The sequence below is a fragment of the Mytilus californianus genome, unplaced genomic scaffold, assembly GCF_021869535.1.
Source record: "Mytilus californianus isolate M0D057914Y unplaced genomic scaffold, xbMytCali1.0.p SCAF_13, whole genome shotgun sequence".
NCBI lineage: Eukaryota > Metazoa > Mollusca > Bivalvia > Mytilida > Mytilidae > Mytilus > Mytilus californianus.
In genome coordinates, this window is record NW_026262615.1 from 12,920,680 (window position 1) to 12,944,276 (window position 23,597).

A 23,597-nucleotide genomic window follows, 5' to 3' on the forward strand; every position below is an offset into this window, starting at 1 on the left:
TCGTAACAAAATAACACTTATTCATTCAGATATCATACAAACAGCCGTCTGGAAAACATCATTCGTTAGTCGTTTCCTTCATTGTAAAAGTTACTTGGTCGATTAGACTATATAAATAACGTAAAATCAAAATTTAAATCACCACTATCCGATAAATAAGTGATAGTAAAAGTTCAATGATAGTTAATATTGATATTGAAAGACCTTCGAACAAAAAAGGATGTTGAGATCCCCGAGCCCGAAGGGCTAGGGGATTTGAACAGCCCTTTTTGTGAGGAGGCGTTTTAATGTTAATATTAACTCAATTATTGAACTTTTACTGACTTACAAACCGCCAAAAACATAAGAAAAACACACAAAAACCACTTGCAGAAGCCTAATTCTCCCTGAATTGGACGAGTCTAAATATATTCAACTTAAATGATAGTTAAACAGTGCTCAGACTGATATATACAAATAACAGTTACCTAATTGCATTGGAAACGAACCGATTAAATGGCATTTTATCATTTATTTATTTTAATTTGTTTTACCATTAAAATAACACCATAGAATACTTTTATAAAATTAAGGGGTAAATTTATATTTTTGAATTTCAACTTTTCAAAATAACGATTTTTTATTGTATAAATGAGTAAATCAAAACCCTATACAGACCTCATTTACAACTGACTAATGAATGTTCTGCACAAAAACTTCTTGTTATATATATTTAAGGTTTTTTATCTGTCAGTAATCATCAAATAGATTAGTAAAGACCAAACCATATGAACACAGTAAGTAGACTCTTCCAACAATTAGTTATTTAAACAGCTTGTTTCACAACTTCTAATCGAACAGACCTAGATGCAAAAGGTCCTTCACAATATTCAGGTAAATGTTCATTTTGGTTTTGATTCTGTAATTTTCCTACATTACGTTACATGCAAATGCAACATAATTAGTGTTGTCTGTTCAGTCCAATTAATTAATGAATTTTGTTTTGTTTGGTTTTTTTTTTAAATAAATAAACTATGCCTGTAAACTTTAATGAATAAAATCGTATTAAATAGCCTAAATGTAACATCTTTAGCATCAAGTTATGTAGGTTTGAGTGGCTCTATATATATATATCAAAACGTGTATAGATGAGATATTTTCGCAAGGTTGATCATCATTCTTAAATTAAAAAAACAATGTATTTTATGAAAACAAATACTTTTATTTTAGACATTCGTCATTCCTTTTTCACGTCTAAATGAAGCATAAACACCTTGAAAAAAATCGTTTACCTTTCTTAGTTTTATAATCGCCTGACATAATCATATATTATAAATTGTAATAAAAAAAAAAGAGATAAGAACCATGATAGTAAAGAAATATTTAGGAAAATAAAATTAAAAGCGTTCAGTTATGTAGTAAATTGCAAAACAAACATAACAAAATAATAAGAAACTTTAAACAATTTGCATTAGTATTGAGTGGTTTAAATGGAAATTTAACATTATAGCATTTAACAAGATCTTGTCTTCGTGTACTATGAACATGGAATAATTTATGAAGTTGATTGATTGTTGTTTGATTTACGTCCAGTGGCAAATATCCAATGCATGTTCACGACGAGAACACATACATTTTAAATACATTAGGTTGGTCTTGCAATTGGAGGTGGACAGTGAGGTTGGACGTGAATGAAACTTGGAATACCATTGGTAAGTGAGGGTATATTGAATAAGGACAGAAATTTAGCCTTGCAACAGCTGACTACATCCAGACCCCTCAAAATTGTGTGAGAGTTTTTAATTTGCTGAGAGCGTTGGTCCATGAAATCTACTCTGAAGTGGGCCATCGATATTTACGTGTAGTTTCCAATATCATTTAACTCATCTAATTTAGGTTAGATACTTTTAGCTCGCTTTAGTAACTGTAAGAATTCTGTGAAACTGTATTCATTTGGTTTATTGTACTTGAGATTTTGGTCTCCTGGTTGGTCTCGTGGGAGTGTGTTTGCCTCGAGAGCGGGAGGTTGTTGGTTGGAATCCCGACCGGGTCAAACAATGAAGTTAAAATTGGTATTTGCTGTTTCAACGCCAAACGCGCGTCATTTAAGAGTAAGAGCACAGACTGGTAAGCTCGTAGTCAGAAATGTGTCCGGGTTTGGTGTCTTTTCTTCCTGCGAACTGTTAGCCTGTGAAGTTACACGTTAAAAATCCGACTCAGCCTGTCGGTCTAGTACAAAACAGGGTTAATGTTCATATCATACTTACATGTTTTTGTTCTGAATATTCATTTAATTTGCCGGTAAATGATATAAAATCAAATGTGCTTGTTGGGATATCTTTGACGGTAAATATTATTAAATTAACTCCGTATTTTTTAGTCATGGGGCGGTTTTGAGTTGATTGTTCTGTATATAGGCATCTTTCCATGACAAAAGACTGTATGTTGAATCTTAATGTTTTGATTTGTCTGTGTCGTTGGGTTGCTGTCGCATTAATGTATACTTTTATCTCCTTTTATTCAAAACCAAAGGATTGACTTGGGTATAGAAATATTGACGTCTCTGGACTTCTACCGTCCGACAGTATACCCTTGCTAAAGTTGTGCGTCCGTTTGGCTGTTCGGATGTATAAATACGCAGCTTCATCCGGTCGAAATAGAAATGTCTTATATCCGATGCCTGGTGTAGTGAGAGTTTCACGCTATCTTTACTTTAAAGAACCATTTGAATAACTCTTTGAGGGAGGAAAAACGATCTGCGCACAAGTTCAATGATTGAAATCTGTAAAAATCTTCAAATAAGTCGCATGGCTGAATTTAACTCATTTGTTTGCGCCTTTTGGGATATCTATGACGGTAAATAATATAAAATCAAATGTGCCTATTGGGATATCTTTGACGGTAGATATTATTTAATTAACTCCGTATTTTTAAGTCATGGGGCGGTTTTGAGTTTATTGTTCCGTATATAGGCATCTTTCTATTACAAAAGACTGTATGTTGACTCTTAATGTTTTGATTTGTCTGTGTCGTTGGGTTGCTGTCGCATTAATGTATACCTTTATATCCTTTTATTCAAAACCAAAGGATTGACTTGAGTATAGCAATATTGACGTCTCTGGACTTCTTCCTTTAACAGTATACCCTTGCTAAAGGGGTGCGTCCGTTTGACTGTTCGGATGTATAAATACGCATCTTCATCCGGTCGAAATAGAAATGTCTTATATCCGATGCCTGGTGTAATGAGGTGTAATGAGAGTTTCACGCTAACTTTACTTTAAAGAATTATTTGAATAACTCTTTGAAGGGAAAATACGATCTACGCACAAGTTAAATGATTAAAATCTGTAAACAAAAACAAAGGTCAGCTTAATCTTCAAATAAGTCGCATGGCTGAGTTTAACTCATTCTTTTTGCGCCTTTTGCAAGGACAATTGTAGATGAAAAAAAATTAAATAACAAAAACGATCACTAAGACAATATCTAAAAAAATAAATGAAACGGCCAAACTAAGTTGAATTCTTATATAAATTGTTGCCATCATTTTTTTATCCATTTTTGCTTTTATGACAACTATTCCAGATATAAAACAAAACTTGACACAGCAAATGTTGTCACCTAGACAAAGACTGCAGTCGTTGTACACTTCTATATATGAGTAATTGCCACTCAATGAAAATTTATTTTCTGTTCTACTCCCCTCCTAGTTTGGCTGGATAGAACACAATGTAACCCCTGATGTGGACTACGTTATTTAATGTTAAACAAAAAAAAAAATGCACAGAGAAAGATGAGGAAAGAAATGCTAAAATCTAATCTTAAAAATAAAATATAAAAAATAAAATTCAAATATATAAACATGGGAAACTGACTGATTGAGACAATTATCAACTGAAAATTAATGATTATACATCACTATCTGATTAATTGGTTGCTCCTGTAATCTCCAGTGGCAAATATATCATGCATATTCACGACAAGATGCAAAATGGATCGACCTGAAGCAAATGATAACAGTTTTAGAGTGACACTTTAATAAAACAGCGTAAAACGTTTGACGTACTAGACTGAAGTTGAACCATCATCAAAATCGTAAGTTAGGCCATTATCATTACCCCCTCTTTTTCTCCACGGTAGACGAATGCCAAAAACAAAACGACATGAATTAACATCAATTACGCCCACTATAAGTAAATGAGATATGGACTTTTTTTGTAAATAAATTCCTATTGCTGCAAACATTTCCAGATTTCGTACAGGTGTGTATTTCCACTCAAATGACTGGTTATTGACCGGAGATATTAAATCAGCCAAAAGCACTTTGATTCTCTGAAATTGTCAATTTTAATATTTTGCTGGCTGTTTTTTCCCGATCCTATTTTGGACCCCCTGATTCTAAGAGGGCGTGTCTAATTAGTCATGCCCGATTAACTTTTAGTAAATTGAACCTCAACTTAAAGACCTACACCGGGTTAATAAGTTCGAGTTACAAAAAGTAAACGAACAGGTTTGTAATATACAGTTTTGAATCAGAATGAATACATAAGTCCTGATGAGGATTTGTTTCCATATATATTTATTTAAGCTTAAACTAAACCTCAAAGTCTGTCAGAACCTTGCTCCTCAATCGTTTTTCATGTTAACACTGACTCATTGCAATCAATTATAAAAGTGACATTTTTTTTTCCAATATGTACTGATATCATCTTTATACTGACCTATAAATACAGTTTTCTCAATTGCACGTAAACGTTTGGTAGCATTTAATTCATATTTAACAATGTATTGATATAGTTCAAATTTCCTTACAAAAGCAACTTTTAAATTATTTCGGTGTCGCAGCATAGACACAAGAACGATTTATCGTTTTTGATCTATTACATAGATTGCCAATAAGACAACCTTCCACCAGAAACCGCATGACGTACTATTGAGCCAATTTCGAACTGAAAGTGTCATTTCGAAATGAACAACTCTCAAAAGACTGACAAATACTAGTGAATCAGCCAATTTACAGACTGATCGATTGCTATACATTCAGTATTGTTCAGATCAAGATCAAAACTAATACTGTATTGTAAGCTATCCAAAACTCTAAGGTTTTGTTTACTACATTTAACTTGTTTTTGATAACAAACATTTGATATGGCTAATAAAGTACTTTTTCTGTTTTTGTCGTACTTGATATTCGTACTATAAAGTGTTTTTTAACTAACCTATATTGTCTTCCTTTATACAGCTTTTTCTAATCCTTCTGTTTGAGTATTCAGACTCGTAAAAACCGTTATGATGAAGTGATCTATGTATAGTATTAACCCTCGACTATTGTTGAAGACCATGTGTTGTCCTCAATGCGTCTTTTGTTTTTGTCTTTAATCAATCTGCCATGTTATCGCCATTTGTCATGTCTTTTGTGTGTAATACATGGATTTGATCATCAATTCTTATTGTGTGATATATGTATTTAAAAGTCATATAGAGGGATGTTTTGATCTTGACAACAAAAGAAATACCATTTAAATGTTCTACTCGTACAATAACAGATTTGAAATATTAGAATATAAGACAATTTGTTTTATCATCATAATCATCTCTTCACAATAATATGACTAAAAAATACAACCAAGTTCATCTTAAAGAACATTTTTCGATTATTTTTTCAAAATTAAATATGCCTGTGTCACTGTAGCGTGCATTAATAATCAACGACCATTTCTAACTTACAAGAAAACTCTATTTGTATATATATTTTTTGTACCTTCTTTATTGTGAACAGTTCTAAATATTTTATTGAAGCTGAAAGCAAAATAGAGAGTAATGTGAATTTAGCTTTACTTTCATAAGCATGATAAGTTCAATGAATAAATACATATTTTAAACGTTCCTAAATTTGTGTTTTAAATTAACTCGTTATAAGCTCTTATCAACTGATTTTGATAGTTTGTTTATATGTTGTACTGTTACACCGCTATCCCAGGTTAGAGGGAGGGTTAGGCGCCCGCTATCATGTTTAACCCCACAACATTCTGTATATACCTGTTCCAAGTCAGGAGTCTGCAATTCAGTGGTTGTCGTTTGTTGCTGTATATAATATCTGTGTTTCGTTCATTGTTTTTTTTTTACATAAATCAGGCCGTTAGTTTTCACGTTTGAATTGTTTTACATTTGTCATTTCGGGGGTTTTATAGCTGACTATTTGGTATGGGTTTTCTCATTGTTGAAGGCCGTACGGAGACCTATAGTTGTTAACTTCTATGTCATTTGGTCTTTTGTGGAGAGTTGTTTCATTGGTAATTATACCACATTTTCTTATTTTTATCATTATAGATACCAGTATGAAAATGTTGTACACCAGACGTGCGTTTCGTCTACAAAAGACTCATCAGTGACGCTCGAATAAAAAAAGTTAAAATGTCAAAAAAAGTACGAAGTTGCAAAGCTTTTGAGGACCCAGAATTCCGAAAGGTTTTGCCAAATACTGCTTAGGTTATGTATTCCTGGGTAGAAAAATCCCTAGTATTTCGAAAAAAAGTTTGTTGTAAACAAGTTATTTATAATAACGACCAAATCTGTTGTTTTTTTTTTTTTTTACAATAAGCATTAGCCCTCATACAAAATTAATGAATGTTTACATTATTACATTGAAATAATGTGTTGATTATGATTAATCAAATGAATATAAGTAGTATTTCTTTGCGTGGACGTAGCGATCAAATTAAATACACAACGATTAGAGACCCGTCATAATGTGTTGACCAGAGTAATTTTTTTTTGTCCATTGACGATTTATACATGTTATAAGAGTCGAAACAATTTGTTTAGCTCAAGCTCTAATGAATTCAAATTGTACACATGCTTTAACTAGATCCAACGACGACGAAAAAAATACCATAAACTGAAACAGGAATGCAGTAGACAAAAGCAAAACGAGGCATTAGTATTTTATAGAACTTACACTTAAACATATGAAAATACTTGTGGTTAATCGTCAAACAATAATAGGATAGAATGTTTTAAAACTGATTGGCTAAGTCTCAAGCTTGTCGGGTAATTTACAAAGAAAAATGAAGATCGGAATCTATAAGTTACATATAAGAAGTACATAACAGGACACACAAACACTCATTCGATGCTTTCAACATCAGCAATATCTTAGGGCATCAGTTAATAGTGCAAAATTAAACCAAAGACACACTAGATCTAGTCATCACGTATCCGCTATTAAGGTGTTTGAACTGCTTTTAAAAGGAGAATGAATGTGTTGGATATTAAATAAAATTAAAAATTAAAACTTGACTAACCAGTCTTAGAATCAAAGGGTATGAGACTACAAGTAACTGTATGGCATTTAACAACGAGTAAAGTAAGCTATATGATATATTACGGTTCTTTAAGCACATTTCTGTTTTTTTGTCGTCTTTGACATACTTTTAGTCGTATACTCAATAAGGAATATCTTGAAAACAGTAACACAAAAGTTAAGTTTAAATTAAGTTATTATTTTTTGAAACCAAATTGAAAAGAAGGATCTGTCGGTACGACACAACGGCCCTTGTCTGCAGCTTTACTACGAAACGTCTATCAACCGGCACTTATCTTTAAATCATTAATATGCATTTATGTATAAAAACTAGTTCAAGAGTTGTAGCTATAATCACATTTCTGAAGAATGAAATTTTCATATTTTTTTTTTAATTCTATAAAAAAATCTGCCATGCCGCCACAAAACAAATTTGATCTGTAAGTTATCATTACAAACTAGTGTTAAATCAGATTAATATAAAAAAAAAGGTCAGGACAACTTTGAATTCATATTATGCCAAAAGGACGGAAAACGAACATGTTAACTACTTGTCCGACTACACTTATGTCTGAGCCATAACAGATACAAAACTATCTTAAAAGTGACATTTGCTGTTTTGTTCATGCTTTCTGTGTCAAGTATTTATCTTCAGCGAATAAGAACAAGAATATCAGGCTGATATCCGGCTTCATGTCGCCTTTTTTCTCCTCATTGCAGAGTTCATTGTCAAAAGAATTTTTTACGACCTAATATTCAAATTGAAATATTGTCTGCTTAATTATCCAACTCAACCTTTCATTGGTGTTAATTAGTGTAGTGTTTAAGTATCGTCTACTTAAAAATGATCTAGTATTACTATTTGTATAAATCATTGACTGATTCGTATATGCATTCTATGTATAATGAAAAAGATCATATATGTATTAATACATTGTTGTTTATAAATCGTCATGTGTTTCGCTAGAACAAAAGAAATGTCATTTAAATACTCTACATGAAGTCCGATTATAATTGAATTGACAGAATATTATAATACTATTTTGTAAACTAGAATGCATGTTATCATAGACACACTATTCTATAATTGAATAAACAAAATACAATTATGTGCATTTAATGAACCCTCAGTCCCATCTTTTTACAAATGCATGAAACACCAAACATTGTGAATATAATAAATCCAATATAATGTAACTGTTGCGTAATCAGTGCATATAGTATTATGATAAATGACATGTATCAATCAATATAGGATAATTATTCGTTTAAAAGGGTATAACACGAACATCCTCAGTGAAAAAGAAGAAAAGACAGCTGGTGCTATTGATTATATTCAAAACGTATGTATTTTTAAAAAAATATACTAAATTGTGAATGAAATGGTTAATTTCAATTAATTGTGATATATGAATAAAAACAAAAATAGTAATAAAATATATGAGTTATGCTTGTTAAAACTTCATCTTGTGCGTCTTATTTTTGTAAAACAAAAACAAAATGAAATATTGGATAAAAGAGAAGCGACAGATACCAAACTGCCAAAGGAACATTTAAACTCGTAAGTCGAAAATAAACTGACAACGCCATGGCTATAGGTAAGTGTCAATAAATAAGAGGTAACAGTAGATTGACGATAAGAGAATGCAATGGAAAACAAACGGACAAAATATAGGGTCCACAGGATGGTAAATGTGTTATGGTTAATATGCATTATCCGCCAGCCCAATTCAGATTCCGTCAAATGTAATAACATGGAAAAATTAAACACTCGGAAAATATGGCAAGAGGATTATAGCGATGTCTTATAATCTAATATCGCAACAACATGTCGCACGTAAATACTCGTGGATCCGTCCTATAAATTCAAAGCATATATTATGAAGTAAGATTTTTTCCAATATTTATAAATAGAATCATGCAGGATGAACATATAGTATTATTAATCAAAAATCAATAGTGCAACTTTTTAGAACAACATTGATATATATATTGTGCATGATAAATTGTTCTTTCAGTCAGACCCATGTTACATCTCGCTGTCACAACTGTTTTACTATTCCAATACTCAATCCATGGACAATCTTCTGGTATGTTTTAAATATAAAATAAGGAAAACATGTGACTATGACAGTAGACATTGTTATATTTTTTTTATCATCCTCAAGACAAGCATATCAAACTTAATCAAATCGAATTTGCTGTGTTCAACACCACCTGTTTTATTTTCCACCATTAGCAAGGATAAAAATTGATTGTTCCTAAACTCTCACATTAAAAACATTACTTGCATAATCATCAAATTTGAAAGAAAAGCCTAATTGAAAAGACATTACTCTAGTCATTATCCTTTAGAAAGATTATGAAGTATTGTATAAGCAACACAAATAAAACAGATAGATTTTGATCAGTCCTAAACCGGTTAATATTTAATAACATAATATGTGTAAGTATGTAAAGCATTGTTTTTGAAGGTGACATTCGTCTTGTGAAAAGAAGGCTTGAGATTTTCTACAATTTTGAATGGGGAACAGTATGTGATGATAGCTTTGGTGACATTGACGCTGTAGTTGCATGTAAACAACTCAGTTACAGGTGTGTGCATGCTATTTTCATTTTGAAATGACTAAACAATGGTCGAAATAGAAATTGGAAACATGGAATGCGTTAAAAAGTCAACAACCAGACATAAGAGCAGATAAGATTTCAAAACCACCAATGGGTCTTCAGCAAAAAAATCCCGCAACCAGAGTTGAGCTACAGCTGGCTCTTGAAAAATAATGTATACTAGTTGAGCTAAATGGACGCCACACTGATCTCCGAAACATACATAGGAACCAAAATTATAAAAAAAAAAAAAAAAACACACACGACTAACTTAGGTTAGAGGTTTCTGATTTGATAAATGGTATTCATTTGGGTTGTTTTGGTAGGATGTCTTAAACATCTTTGAAGTAAAAAAAAAAAGATATATCTTTAAGACACCTTAAAAGTTTGACGCATGAAGACAGAGTATCTAGATGGAAAATAGAATACATTTGAAATATGCTTTTCTTTTTTGTTCATCGAATTAATTTCATTATATATAATTCTAGAACTGAATACAGTTTGATTAACACTTAGTAGATACACAAATTTTCTGTATAGACAGAGGACGTCTTTCTGCTCTTTTTAAAGAATTAAACTATTGATGTATAGCCGAAATGCTTTTTATGTTACAGTTTGCAATTACAAGCATTCATAACTATTTTGTCTTAAGTTCAAATAAAGTTACAGTCATTTCCTGTCAAAACTACATCTTATCCTGACTTTTGCTGAAATACTCAACGTACCTTAAATTGCATATTAGAGCGTTCTGGTTACTGGAAGTCTGGAAGTACAAAAGCAGGTACTTCTGCTCTGAACAACGGGAAAAATATGCCCTCCTATTTTAATTTAATATATTATGCTATTACTCATAAGAAACTTTCAACAAGAGTTCGATAGTGTTTCAAAGTCCTTAAGCTTTCATTTTATGTACAAAATAAAGGATATTGTACTTTTTGACAAATTTAACATATGTACTTCTTTCTTGAATGTTATTTCAGCCCTCTTTTATTTAAATGAACTTGCATTGCATCATTTCTGGACTGTCTTACTCATACCACATCTTCTTATTTATATTTGTGTCATATAATAAACACATATAAACGACTTTTCGATCACTTACTTGTACAAGATTTATCAAGACAAAATGCTTTATAGCAAAATACATCAATTAAAGAGAAACTGGTTCCGACAAACACAATGTTTTTCAAGTTTCTAGTCTTAGATCCCTGTTCTTCGAATACTTATTTCAGCGAACATTCTCACTGAATATGAATATCTGTTGATGATATGAAGGAGAGTTTCACGGAAAAAAGACCAATGTGTGTAAGAAGGATGACCTCTTGTAAAAGTTTTCCAAATTGCTTGATTTAATCTAAATTTGTATTAGCTTTTTTTTGTCTGGTTTACTTCTCAATGTCAGATGCGCAACCTTAATTAAACCGCTTCCTTGATGCATAATGTTGAAGGAATAGTATCATGTTGTGCTAAACATAAGCGAATAAACCTGTTATATCTTGCTGATAGTTGACAAAATGCATCAATATATAATAGAAATAAGGAATACAACTTTCTTTATTTATAGTACTGGAATTTCATTAGGTAGTGATGTCGATGATGGTTCTGGAAGAATTTGGCTCGACGATGTTAACTGTTTCGGAAATGAACGCAAATTGATTTATTGTGCACACCCAGGTTTTGGAGTCGGAAACTGTAACCATAATGAAGATGTAGGACTTTATTGTTTTAATATGACTGAAGGTATGCAATTAAATTGACTGTTTTTATGATAGTAGAGGGGCTTTATGTTTTCCGGTCCGTTCGTCCGTCCGTCTGTCCCGCTTCAGGTGAAAGTTTTTGGTCAAGGTAGTTTTTGATGAAGTTGAAGTCCGATCAATTTGAAACTTAGTACACATGTTCCCTATGATATGATCTTTCTAATTTTAATGCCAAATTAGAGTTTTGACCCCAATTGCAAGGTTCACTGAACATAGAAAATGAAAGTGCGAGTGGGGCATTCGTGTACTATGGACACATTCTTGTTTTTTATAATTTGCCAAATTATAACTTAACGCGTGTGAATTTAGATTGTGACACTTAGAATGGCGACATTTGATATCAATTGAATTAGAAAACTACAAATCTGACTTTTAAACAATCAAACAAAAGTTATATGATACTGATATTAAGTCAATATATTTGAACTTATATTGAAAACATGTTTGCTTGGCTACACGAATATGACTTACAAAATACAAGCATCATCTTATGGCAAACAGTCGTGTTTTTCTCTCCGACGATCTTATTCTGTATTCGAATAAGACTGGATTTATATTGGATCATCTCAAAAACAATGAACATAATATCCTCCTTATTTCATGCCGTGAAAACTATACAATATATAGTTGAGTCTACTTCTTCAATTGAATATGTCATTACCTAATTTTTAAAGATTTTTCATATGTCATGGTACACAAAACGGATATCATGCAAACCAATTTGAAACGCTGATTTCACATCTGATGTTGCAATTTTCTGTTTATTGTTAGTGAAAGTTTGACACTTTCATATTAATGTGAATTTATAATTTAATTTGAAGCTCACATGGTCAAAACGGCCAGTTTTAGCAAATACAATCTCCCAGCATTAGTGATACATGTACGTTCACCGTTAAATATATTTTCAAAATCTTCTTTTCTGATATATCCTGCAGAACTAGAAATTAAAGAAACAATAAACACGGCTTCCTCCGCGTCATTTTTAGACTTATACCTTGAATTTGACACAAGCGGTCATCTCAGTACCAGAATCTATAACAAGAGAGACGATTTTAATTTTGAAATTTCCCCCATCTTAGTAGCACGACACCAACTTCACTTGCATATGGGATATACATTTCCCAACTCAATCAGTATCCAAGAGCTTTCAGCTGCTACCCAGACTTTATAAAACGTCATCAGTATCAGAGCAGAAAGTTGAGGAATCAGGGTTATGTCAAAGAACGTCTCGTCCTTTTTTTTAAAAAAATCATCGGAAGATACCAAGACCTTGTTGATAAATATTCCGTATAAACTTCACAAATGATACACGCTGGTCTTGAAGTATAGATTCTAGGTACTGACGTTTTTTATCATCTTTATTACGTGTTATAGTGTTTTTTTTTTTATTTCTCTTTGTAAATTATTAACCTTAACTGTTTAGTCCATTTTTGGTGATATCCTTTTGGCGTGGCTCGGTACTTATGCATCCCACTAATGTATTGTTGGTACTCTTTGTCTTTCACTTTTTTGCATATGTACTCATGCATATGTTAAGATTATAACACAATGTTGATTAGTGTACCCCTTTTTTGACATTTTTACCTATTATGTCTGTTTGTTTTGTTCACACATTGTTGTCAATATAATGGAATTTTATGCGACTGTCATACAAGTGAGAGGATTAGCTAATTATAAAACCAGGCTTAATCCACATTTTCTACATATGGAAATGCCTATACCAAGTCGGGAATATGACAGTTGATTTCCATTCGTTTGATGTGTTTGAGCTTTTGATTTTGCCATTTGATAAGGGACTTTCCGATTTGAATTTGCCTTGGCGTTCGGTATTTTTGTTATTCTACTTTTTTCCAATATCATTCAAACTGTTGACAATCATACTTTAAAAATTGTGTTTTATGAACAAGCTGGTTTACTAACTTGCTAAAAATAGAACACAGCGGATTATAACAAGCATTATCTATAATCGTTACATATAAAGAAGACTTGACTGGGGAAAAATGTCAAGAATATAAACTCGAGACAGATATGGCCAATAAAACACCTACATGTATCAAAATGCTTTGAAAGTAAGCATGCAGCTATAAGTCACCGTATGACCTCCAACCATGAACAAAACTCATATTGCACACTTAGCTACATACAGCCCCGACATGACAAATGTAAAATAATTCAAACGAGAAAACTATTGCCCTGATGTATTTACAAAGCTATCAACGAAAAACAAATTAATATGATAAAAATCAACAAACGATAACCACATAGATCTGTTAGTGGGCGACCAACCACCCCCTTACCTAAGACAATGGTGTTAATGCACAACGTAAAGTAAAACAAGGAAAATCATATGAAAACAGATTGACCAATCAGACCGATACAAAGCACATAAAATCAACTTACAAAAAGATTTAAGACATAGAGTAGATTTCTGAGAAATCAGCAAGTTACTGAAAGCTATTTGAAAGCCAATAACAACTTATGAAACAATCATGAACAGCAACTAATATATCTATAAGTGAGTAAACAAATGAGACACTCATTTGTCGAAAACGAACTGACAATGAGGTGACAAAAATGAAAAAATGATTAAAACCCGTCGTAGTATTGATCGTGTACATGTTAGTACACACACGATAATAGTACTAAATCGGTTTGTCGCATTTGACGAAAAGATGACGGATTATAGTTTATAACTTGGTTTAAAAGATCCCCTGTATGCAGCAAAACTCTATAAAAGATATCAACATTTGTTAAACCGTTCTTGAACTCTTCAAATGAATTGTCGTTCTTGAATGACGATGCTTACACATTTTGAGCGTTTCGGGTTAAAATCTTGATAACTATAAAACATAAAGAATAATTGTCGAACTGATAATTGGTCAACATATCAAAATATATAAGTAAGTGTACATGGTCAAAATTGTAACTCAACTCCTTTGATGTCATTAAATTACAATTTTTTCCCATTTTCTAACTTCTTTATGGAAACTGGTTACCAGGAAAAATGATAGTAATTGCCAAACATCATAATGAGAAGAATTTAGTTTATATATTAACATGATACACGGAACACATAACAATATTAAAAATAGGACGTAAGCCTGATCTCCTGTAACAGTATGCGATTCCAAATGACATTCGTTGAATGACTCATGGCTTACAATATTGGTTACTTTTAGTAGATGATAGTAATGCATCCGGGCTTTTAACTTTTTGATAAACGTCGTACTTTGTTTTCCTATCAGTACAGGGTGAATGGTCTCCCTGGACAACATGGTCGGTTTGTAGTGATTATAGATGCAATGGTGGACTTCAGAGTAGATCACGTAAATGCGATGGGCCTCTTCCATCTGACAGTAGCTTATATTGTAAGGGAACATCAATGGAAATAAAACCTTGTAATACAACCTTATGTCCAGGTAAATACTTAGAGACATTATATAGTTACCTCTGAATATTATATTTTATACACAGTTCAATGTCAAAATGACATCATGCAAATGTTATTGCCTAATCTTACAAAAGCAAACATCATACACCCTGAATTGGTAGTAATGCATTATAATCACAAGTTTAATTTTACTCGGAATATTATCTGCTGTACATTCGGAGGCTAACACATACAATATAATTTTATAAAGACGTCCAAGATATGTTAAATCTTTGATTTATGTTTCTGAACTCTGATTTTTAAGTACATTTTTGCATACATTTACTAACTATGGTAATGAAATCAATAATACAAGGTTCACTGAGATAGTTATAGCAAAGCAAACATGACATTTAAAGGTCAAAATGAGTGGTTTTATCAAGAATAAGATAGCATGGCATGTATAAGTATATAAATGAATCACATGTAAACAAGATATGAACTCAAAGCACCGCTTAAGGTTTTATTTTCAAAAACTCCAGTTAAATTAGTGTCTACATTGATTATCTATACAAGGACAGCAAAGCCTTATGCTTTCATCATGCTTCATTTTAGTGTCAATACTTTTGAAATTAAAATGAAGATTTCAGTGTACAACATTTAAACCATTTGTGAAACCTTAATCTGGACTGTGTAAATGTGGCATGATGCCAAAATTCAAGATGAAACAAGTCATTTCAGCAACCTTCAACAGGCCTATGATTGTGCAAAATTTATATATGATTTTCTTCAAAACAAAAAAATGAATAATAAAAACATACTTACTACTTACATTATTATTACCTTGCATAGAGCACTATATCAGATAATTAGGTTGATTTTAATACTTTTCTTAATTTGTATTACCTGAAGAACAGTTTTACTATTCTGCTACCGCTAATTCATGAAGACATATTGCTGAAATAATTGAAATGAATTAATTTGTTAGTCTAAGAGCATAAACAATAAATGGCCTACTTAAAGCATATACATGTAGAACAACACAAAATATATTTTTATACAAATTAGGAGATGTATGATTGCCAATGAGAAAATTATCCACCAGAGTTCAAATTAGGAGGACTTCATTTGTGTCAACTTTATGTTAGGTAGTTTAAAACTTACATTGAACAAAATTATATAATTTGATGAGCTTGAAATTTACAAACATGCGCATATTAGCCTTGAATTGCCCCATTCGTTAAAACACATTTCGTTATTGTTTCGTTTGGATGACTTAAAAGTAAACACATTTGTTATAGAATAAAAGGAGAAAATAAATTGTTATAATGAAATCTGTTCAATGTAAATAAACTCATCATAGATACCAGGATTCAAATTTTGTATTTGCGCCAGACGCGCGTTTCGTGTACAAAAGACTCATCAGTAACGCTCGAATAAAAAAAAAATTAAAAGGGCAAAAGAAAGTACGAAGTTGAAGAGCATTGAGGACCAAAATTTCCTAAAAGTTTTCCAAAATACAGCTAAGGTAATCTTTTCCTGAGGTAAAACAGCTATTGAATACACATTTTACAGGTTCAAGTTCAATAACAAATTCTGATCCAGGTAATTATTCACTTGGAGTAGTTGGCGGAGTAGGTGTAAGCTGCATCATTATTACAATTGTTTTGGTTTTACTGAGTCAGTCCGCTTTTTCACGTTGGAGAACATATAAAAGGGGTAAGTATTTACTTCAAACGTATAAATTTAAGACTTTCATGAAAAACAAAAATAAAACTGTGCTCAACGTCCTAAACATGTCAGGTCCCTCTATAGAATACACTTTATAGTTGACAGTTGTTATTTTTCATCAATATGTTTTCAGTTCACTTGATCAAACATCTGACAAAATAATTAAAACAATATATTACATAAAATTGAGAATGGAAATGGGGAATGTGTCAAAGAGACAACAACCCGACCACAGAACAGACAACAGCAGAAGGCCACCAACAGGTCTTCAATGCAGCGAGAACGTATTTTCAGTATACATTTTTTTCAAATACATGGTGAATCGATCTCTATTGGTAAATACTAGTATCGTAATCTTCATATATCCATTAGGTATAGATTAGTTAAGACGTTTCTGTCGTAATGGTTTACCAACTGCTTACCTTTCCGATGAATTCAGATAATGTTTGAAGGGTTCTTGTTAGTGAATCCCAAGTTGTAGCCGTGCTGTTTTGTGGGTTCTTGTTTGTATTTTGTTGTGTTTTTGGGCGTGGTGTCATTTTTTGATTGACATTATATGACTTTTTATTTTGGTTACCCTTTTGGTATATTTTCCTTTTGTTCTTTTGAGTTTTCCTTGGATACATATATCTGTTTATAGATTGCATCTCTGAATGTATTTGGTGGAAGGAAAACAGAACAGAACTGTAATACAACACATAAGATTTATATATATCTGAACATTTAGCTCTCCTTTTTGACATGTTAAAAATGGAGAATTTTAAAAGTGTCTTTGTATTCCAAATTAAGAAGAGAATAGTTCAGCCGAACTCAGACAACCTTACAAATATATTAATCAGACAGGCGGACTGACAAATTATGAAATTATTCTTGATCCTACTTTTATAAGAAGTAATTGCGTCTGCCTTATCTATAATTTTAGATATGGTATACACAATTTTTTTCTCCATTTGCATGTCAGATTAAATGTGAACTAATTCATATTTGTCCAACTGCCAACTTAAATTTAATTCAGAATGAGCCAGTTTATTTGTTCCTCTCAAAATTTGTTATATATTAATCGTTCATCTGAACAAGCTAATAATATGATACATATAGCATTTTAACATGCTTATGTATGTTTGTTTAATGGTGAAGACCTGTTATTTATGTCCCGATTGAAAAAATAGTTCTCGTATCACACTGAACGAAGTACGATATCAATAAGTGATTAAAACAAAAACGCGTTAATTATGGTTTACATAACCTGCATTGTGATGACAAATTACGACATTTGTATTGGCTCTCAATAAGGTCAAATATGATTTTCAGAGGTCACAACGTACTACTTCTACACTAGCGCAGATATATGATTTTTTTCAATAATTTAAAACACTCACATTTTTCATTTGAAAATCTTCGTTTTGACAAATTTGAATCCATTCTGAAGCAAATAATAAGCTTTACTACAAGTTTGTCGCAGGGAGCATAATAACTTATATTTGAATTTTTAACTATTCTTCTTACTGTGAGTATTTTTACATGTTATTCTGGTTTGACAGAATAGAGTACTGTATATGGACATTTTGAGTCTGAAATATCTCAATAGTTAGAATTTGATGTTGATTGGTATCAACCCTTGTTACTTAGTATCAACAAACGATCGTTTGTTATTATATTGAAATCCTGCAGTTGATATCAAGTCGATATCCAATTATTACTTGTAATGAAACCTATTATCAAGGCTATTTAAGCTGTAGAGTTGGGTCGTCAGGAATTGAAAAATGTTTGTTAAGGTTTGACTATGATGCACAATATTGAATTAATATTATATGTTTGCAGGTGACACCCACAACAATAATATGTAAGTGTTCATATTAATTTTCTCCTTTGATATATTTCTAGGAGCCTTTAATGAATATAGTATATTATACGGTATAAGTTTTGTTCATTGTTTAATAATGTACAGTGACCTGTAGTTGTTTAAACCTTTTGACTTTTGGTGTGGAGTTGTGTGAAATTTGCAAACAGATCATATATCCTTAACTGTTTTAATTTGATCGCAACTGATGAATTGTATTCAGATGAAACGCGTGTCTAGTGTGCCTGGTAGTATCTTGGATGGGAGTTCATTTGTCTAAATCCCAGATAGTAAAAGTGACCAATAACGTAATTACAGTGAGCATGCAACGTACACTTTTGTGAATAAACTATATAACATTTTTTAAATCTACAATGGATTATTTAAATGGCATTTAAAACATACTAGACCAGCCCCAACCACCTTTACTTATTTTTTTTTTTATTTACTTGACTGTATTTATTTTATAGTATAACTATTTTGTCATCTATCTTTTTTCGTGTTTTAAATGATCCGTAAATTTATTTGGAATTTTTAGCGCAAAGAACCTAGAAAAAAAAAAAAAGAATTCGTGTATGCCAAGGGAAATAATTCTGTCTTGTCTTTTTATATAAGTTGAATTATTTTAGTATATTTGTTACTGTCCATGTTCAGTTTTTTTTTTTCATGAAACGTTACATTATAATAGCTACTGCCCTATGATTATTCAAATAAACTATAGTAACAGATTGGCAACAATTCTTCACTGGTATATAAGTCTTATTATAATATGCTTTTCAAATTATTTAAAAGTATGTTTTCACCTACATTTTGAAATAAATATATATAAAAAAGACTTTATATTGAAAGATTAAACACCGAAGTTAAGATATTGTGATCGTTTAAAAATTTTCAGAATCGTAATAAAACAATCGTAATTGCATGAAGTCGAAGTAGATTGAGCTTCGACAGTGTTAGCAGGTTCAACGCACCATTTTTTCGTAAAATGTCCTATGCCAAGTCAGGATTATGGCAGTTGTTATCAAATAGTTTGTTTCTATGTACATGATGTATGTTGGCGTTTGGTTTTGTTGCAGTTCAGTGTTGTTGTTCCGTTGTTTTCTTTTTATAGTTGATGTGTTTCCCTCGGTTTTAGTTTGTAACCCGGATTTGTTTTCGCTTAATCGATGTATGGCTATTGAACAGCGGTAAAATACTGTTGCCTTTATTTAGCATAACGAGCATTACTGAAGAGACATAATGCAGTAAAATTTGTCTCGTTAATACTATTGTATTCATCACTTTCATACAATTTAAATGTCAATTCCAGTGATAAGAGTTAAAACAAGGAATGTTAAAATTTACATAGACGGGCATTTGGGAGTTAGAAATGAGTATAAATGATTTAGGTTAGTTAAGAAATAAGATTAGATAACCGATATCAAACATACGTACATACATTTTTATAAACACACCATAAAAAAAAAACAAATCAGAAGGAATAGTATTAACTTCACACATAGAGAACTAATACAGTGTAGAGATCAAACAACACATAATTGAAAACGCAAAACTTTTTTTGAATACTAGTAAGTAACATAACTCTGTTTCGAAAATTACTATAATGACACGCTGTAACGTATTTTATCAATTGGCGCCGGTGTGCCGTGGCCGAAAAGGTTAATTACAATCATCACATATATGTCAAAACTGAGGTTGTCATTTATAACCCATTTAGTGACGAGATTTATTCCAAAAAGATCTGAATAGGCAAATATTGCCAGTGTCCATTTTGAAGGTCGGTAATTGTCTCGGGGACTCCTGCAATACAAACTGGCAGACATTATACAATCAAGATATTTGAAAGTGGCGTTGTACACCACCAAACAAACATGCACACACATGTTATCAATGACATGTGTATTCACTGTAACGGTTAACGTTTTGTTACCATCTGTCATATCTGTTTTTCGTTGATTGGTTAGGCATAAATGAGGTCGCTTATTTTTTTCGTTCGGTTTGAGTTGTTGTCATGTCAAGGTCTTCTTTATCAACCTGTACGGCATAGATTTTGATCATTTTGGAAGGCTGTACAGTAACATATAATTGCTTACATCTACGTTATTTGGTCTTTGATGGATAATTGTTTACTTGACAGTAAATACACTTCTCCTTATTTTTATATGTTCTATTGGATGGTAGATAGTATATAACTGCTTTAAACATAAACAATTAAGGCTGAAGATGATGATTAGCAAATAAAGCACCGATATTTGGTGGCGAACATATATTTGGACATGAAGGGAAACCTAGCACTTTGATTTAAATTGTTAACTTGGTGGTTCGCAGGGTTATAAGGATAGGCTTAAATACCCGTCACTAAAAAAGTATGCATCATTCCTAACACCATACAGTATGCTTAGCTGAGAAGCTGTACATAGCAATTTTCACGTTTGTGGTTTGAACTGGAAATGACGAGAACCGACAACCATCTACACTCAAATAAGGCACGATACAACTATTAAGCAGTTACATATAGACATATACAAATATACATAGACAATTAAACTTTGGAAATACAAACAGTCAAATTCAGGGCTATTCAATGAACTATAAAAACACTTTCTACAAGAGGTTCCACAGTAGAAAGTCAACATACAAATATATCATTTGACAAAAGCGGATTTAATCGATACAACGGTTCAAGGTGATACCATCAGATGCAATTTAGTTGGTCAGGTATTCTTAAAAGTTTTCATTTCATTTTTTTTCAGGGAGGAATCCTACGATGACTTAAGGATAAATCAATCAACTTCAGATTATTCTGTTTATACCAATCAGAACAATGAAACCAACAGCGCTAAAAGGGAAAGTAATGTACCATTTGAAACGTACGACAACTTAGGACAAGATTTCTACGAGAATTCATTTTGACATTTTGATATCTGCCTATAACGGATTAAATAAATCAGATAAACAAACTCATCAAATATACCAGGCTTATACAAATTACTTTGTTTAGTTTTAGCATATTTGTTTGCAAAAAGGATTAGACACACGTAAGTCCAACTTAGATCGTCTTCTCCTAAGATACAATATAAGTCAATATAATTTCATACATGTAGCATGCAAATATCAAATGTATCGTTGCACAATATATAATTTAACATTTGACAACATATTAACAGACAATATAGAAAAAGGAAAGATAGGAAAAAAGGAAGAAAAAACATGCATGTGTGTGTGTGGATCAATACATTCATATTATACACATGATTAAACAAAGAACATTTTGGTAATTTTAATATATTCAAAAACATTTCTAAAAATTTCTTCATTTTGCTCATTTGTCAGATTTATACTACCAGATGTTATAATCTCTAGATCCAACACAATGTCGTCTGGTAACCAACTAAGACTATTCTTAAGAATGTGACATGAATTTGTATATAAAGGACATTTAAAGAAGAAATGATTAGTATCTCCACGGATATCCACAGCAACCAGATTGATCTGATACAATGTTTATTTTAAAGAGACCAAAATAAAGGAATGAAGCTGAACATCTTAATTGCGTTAAAATACTATTGACCCTGCCACGTCCGGTCTGTGTTTTCGTCAGATATTTTCTGCTGTGTATCGATCGGAGTAGTTAAGACCGTCTTAACTGATTGTTAATTTTTGTTCTGGTGTTGTACTTTATGACTACTGTCCCAGGTTAGGGGGGGGGGGGGGGTGGGGGGGGGGGAGGGGGTTTCCGACAGCAAACTAGTTCTATATGTGCCTGTCACAAGTCAGGAGCTCAGGTCTGTCAAATTGGAGTTTCGTAAATTGTTTTATCATAAATTAAATCCACTTTATTTGAACCTGAATGGATAGTTGTCTTCTTGGCAATCATATCACATCTCCTTCTCTTTAAGTTAAGGGTTTTGTTGTAGATTAGAAATAAAGACGTCGAACGAACGTGTGAAGTAGGTTTGGGGAAATATTGCATGCAAATATGCTTAGATGTTTATTCTTTGGGTAATAGTCAACCTGGATTTTATAAATAACGAAGTCGTATTATTAAATTTCAAATACTTTATCACTATCTTCAGAGACTGGATTTCAGAACTTCATCGTTTTCCTCTTGCAACATTTAAACTTCAAACACTTGACTTGTCTACCCTCTATACAAGTATTCCAAAATCTTAACTAAACGACAAATTGAAAATTTGGTCCTGCTTTGTTTCCTAAAAAAGAATGACAAACGTATATACCAATGTCTTGTTTTAGGGAGGGATAAATCATACTTTGTAAAAAAAAGGGAATTTAATGACAAACTCTCAAAAAACGAAATTATCAAGATGCTTGATTTCATAATCAATACACGATTTGTAATGTTTGGAGGACGTATTTTTCACAAATAAATAACATTCCCATGGAAACCAAATTAGCTCTTCTTCTTGTCGACTTGTGTCTTTATTCATATGAAAGAGACTTCATACAGGAGTGCCTACGGAAGAATGAAAACACTAGCATCATCCTTAAACTTCACGTTCCATTATATAGATTGATTGATTGTTGTTTGCTTTACGCCGCATTAGCACAGAAAGGCTATATCGCGGCGATCCATTATATAGATGTCCTCCCACTGAATATTTCAAAGTTTGGTGACTAATCCAGTGGTTGTCGTTGGTTCATGTCTGTCATTTTTCGTAAATTGTTTTATTATAAATCAGTCCGTTAGTTTTCTCAATTGAATTGTTTCATATTTTTCATGTCGGGGCCTTTTATAGCCAACTATACGGTATGGGTTTTCTCATTGTTGACTACGTACAGTTGCCTTTAATGGCTTACATCCATTTCATTTGAACTTTGGTGGATATTTGTCTCATTGTCAATTATATCACATCTCCTTATGTTTATGTTTATATTAAAATGTGTTCTGAAGAAATATGTTTTGGCATTTAAATAAAAAATTATCGAATTCAAAGACCATAATCAATCAAATAAATCCATACTCTTTATTATAAGTTTTTGTTTATTTTACTT

At 31.9% G+C, this 23,597-nt stretch overlaps 1 protein-coding gene across 4 annotated transcripts; it reads left to right on the forward strand.

Annotated features, from left to right (window-relative positions):
* Positions 1–779: 779 nt before the first annotated feature.
* On the forward strand, positions 780–21,905 carry LOC127723201 (scavenger receptor cysteine-rich type 1 protein M130-like). Of its 4 annotated transcripts, XM_052229726.1 has the most exons (10): positions 780–873; positions 1,629–1,875; positions 8,555–8,622; positions 9,298–9,369; positions 9,754–9,874; positions 11,451–11,626; positions 14,889–15,062; positions 16,589–16,732; positions 18,566–18,587; positions 21,338–21,905. In XM_052229726.1, the coding sequence occupies exons 4-10, from the start codon at positions 9,306–9,308 to the stop codon at positions 21,495–21,497; spliced, it is 861 nt and encodes a 286-aa protein (XP_052085686.1). In that variant the 5' UTR covers positions 780–873; positions 1,629–1,875; positions 8,555–8,622; positions 9,298–9,305; the 3' UTR covers positions 21,498–21,905. The 4 variants fall into 4 exon arrangements, with proteins under 4 accessions (XP_052085686.1, XP_052085687.1, XP_052085689.1 ...); XM_052229727.1 differs by lacking the exon at positions 1,629–1,875; XM_052229729.1 differs by lacking the exons at positions 780–873; positions 1,629–1,875; positions 14,889–15,062 and having other exon boundaries at positions 8,299–8,622.
* Positions 21,906–23,597: the final 1,692 nt, after the last annotated feature.

Bases quoted from the DNA above. Each gene is read 5' to 3' on its own strand.
- LOC127723201 (XM_052229726.1), top strand. From the start codon at position 9,306: ATGTTACATCTCGCTGTCACAACTGTTTTACTATTCCAATACTCAATC. The intron at 9,370-9,753 runs GTATGTTTTAAA...TTGTTTTTGAAG, and splicing joins AATCCATGGACAATCTTCTG to GTGACATTCGTCTTGTGAAA. The intron at 16,733-18,565 runs GTAAGTATTTAC...ATATGTTTGCAG, and splicing joins TTGGAGAACATATAAAAGGG to GTGACACCCACAACAATAAT.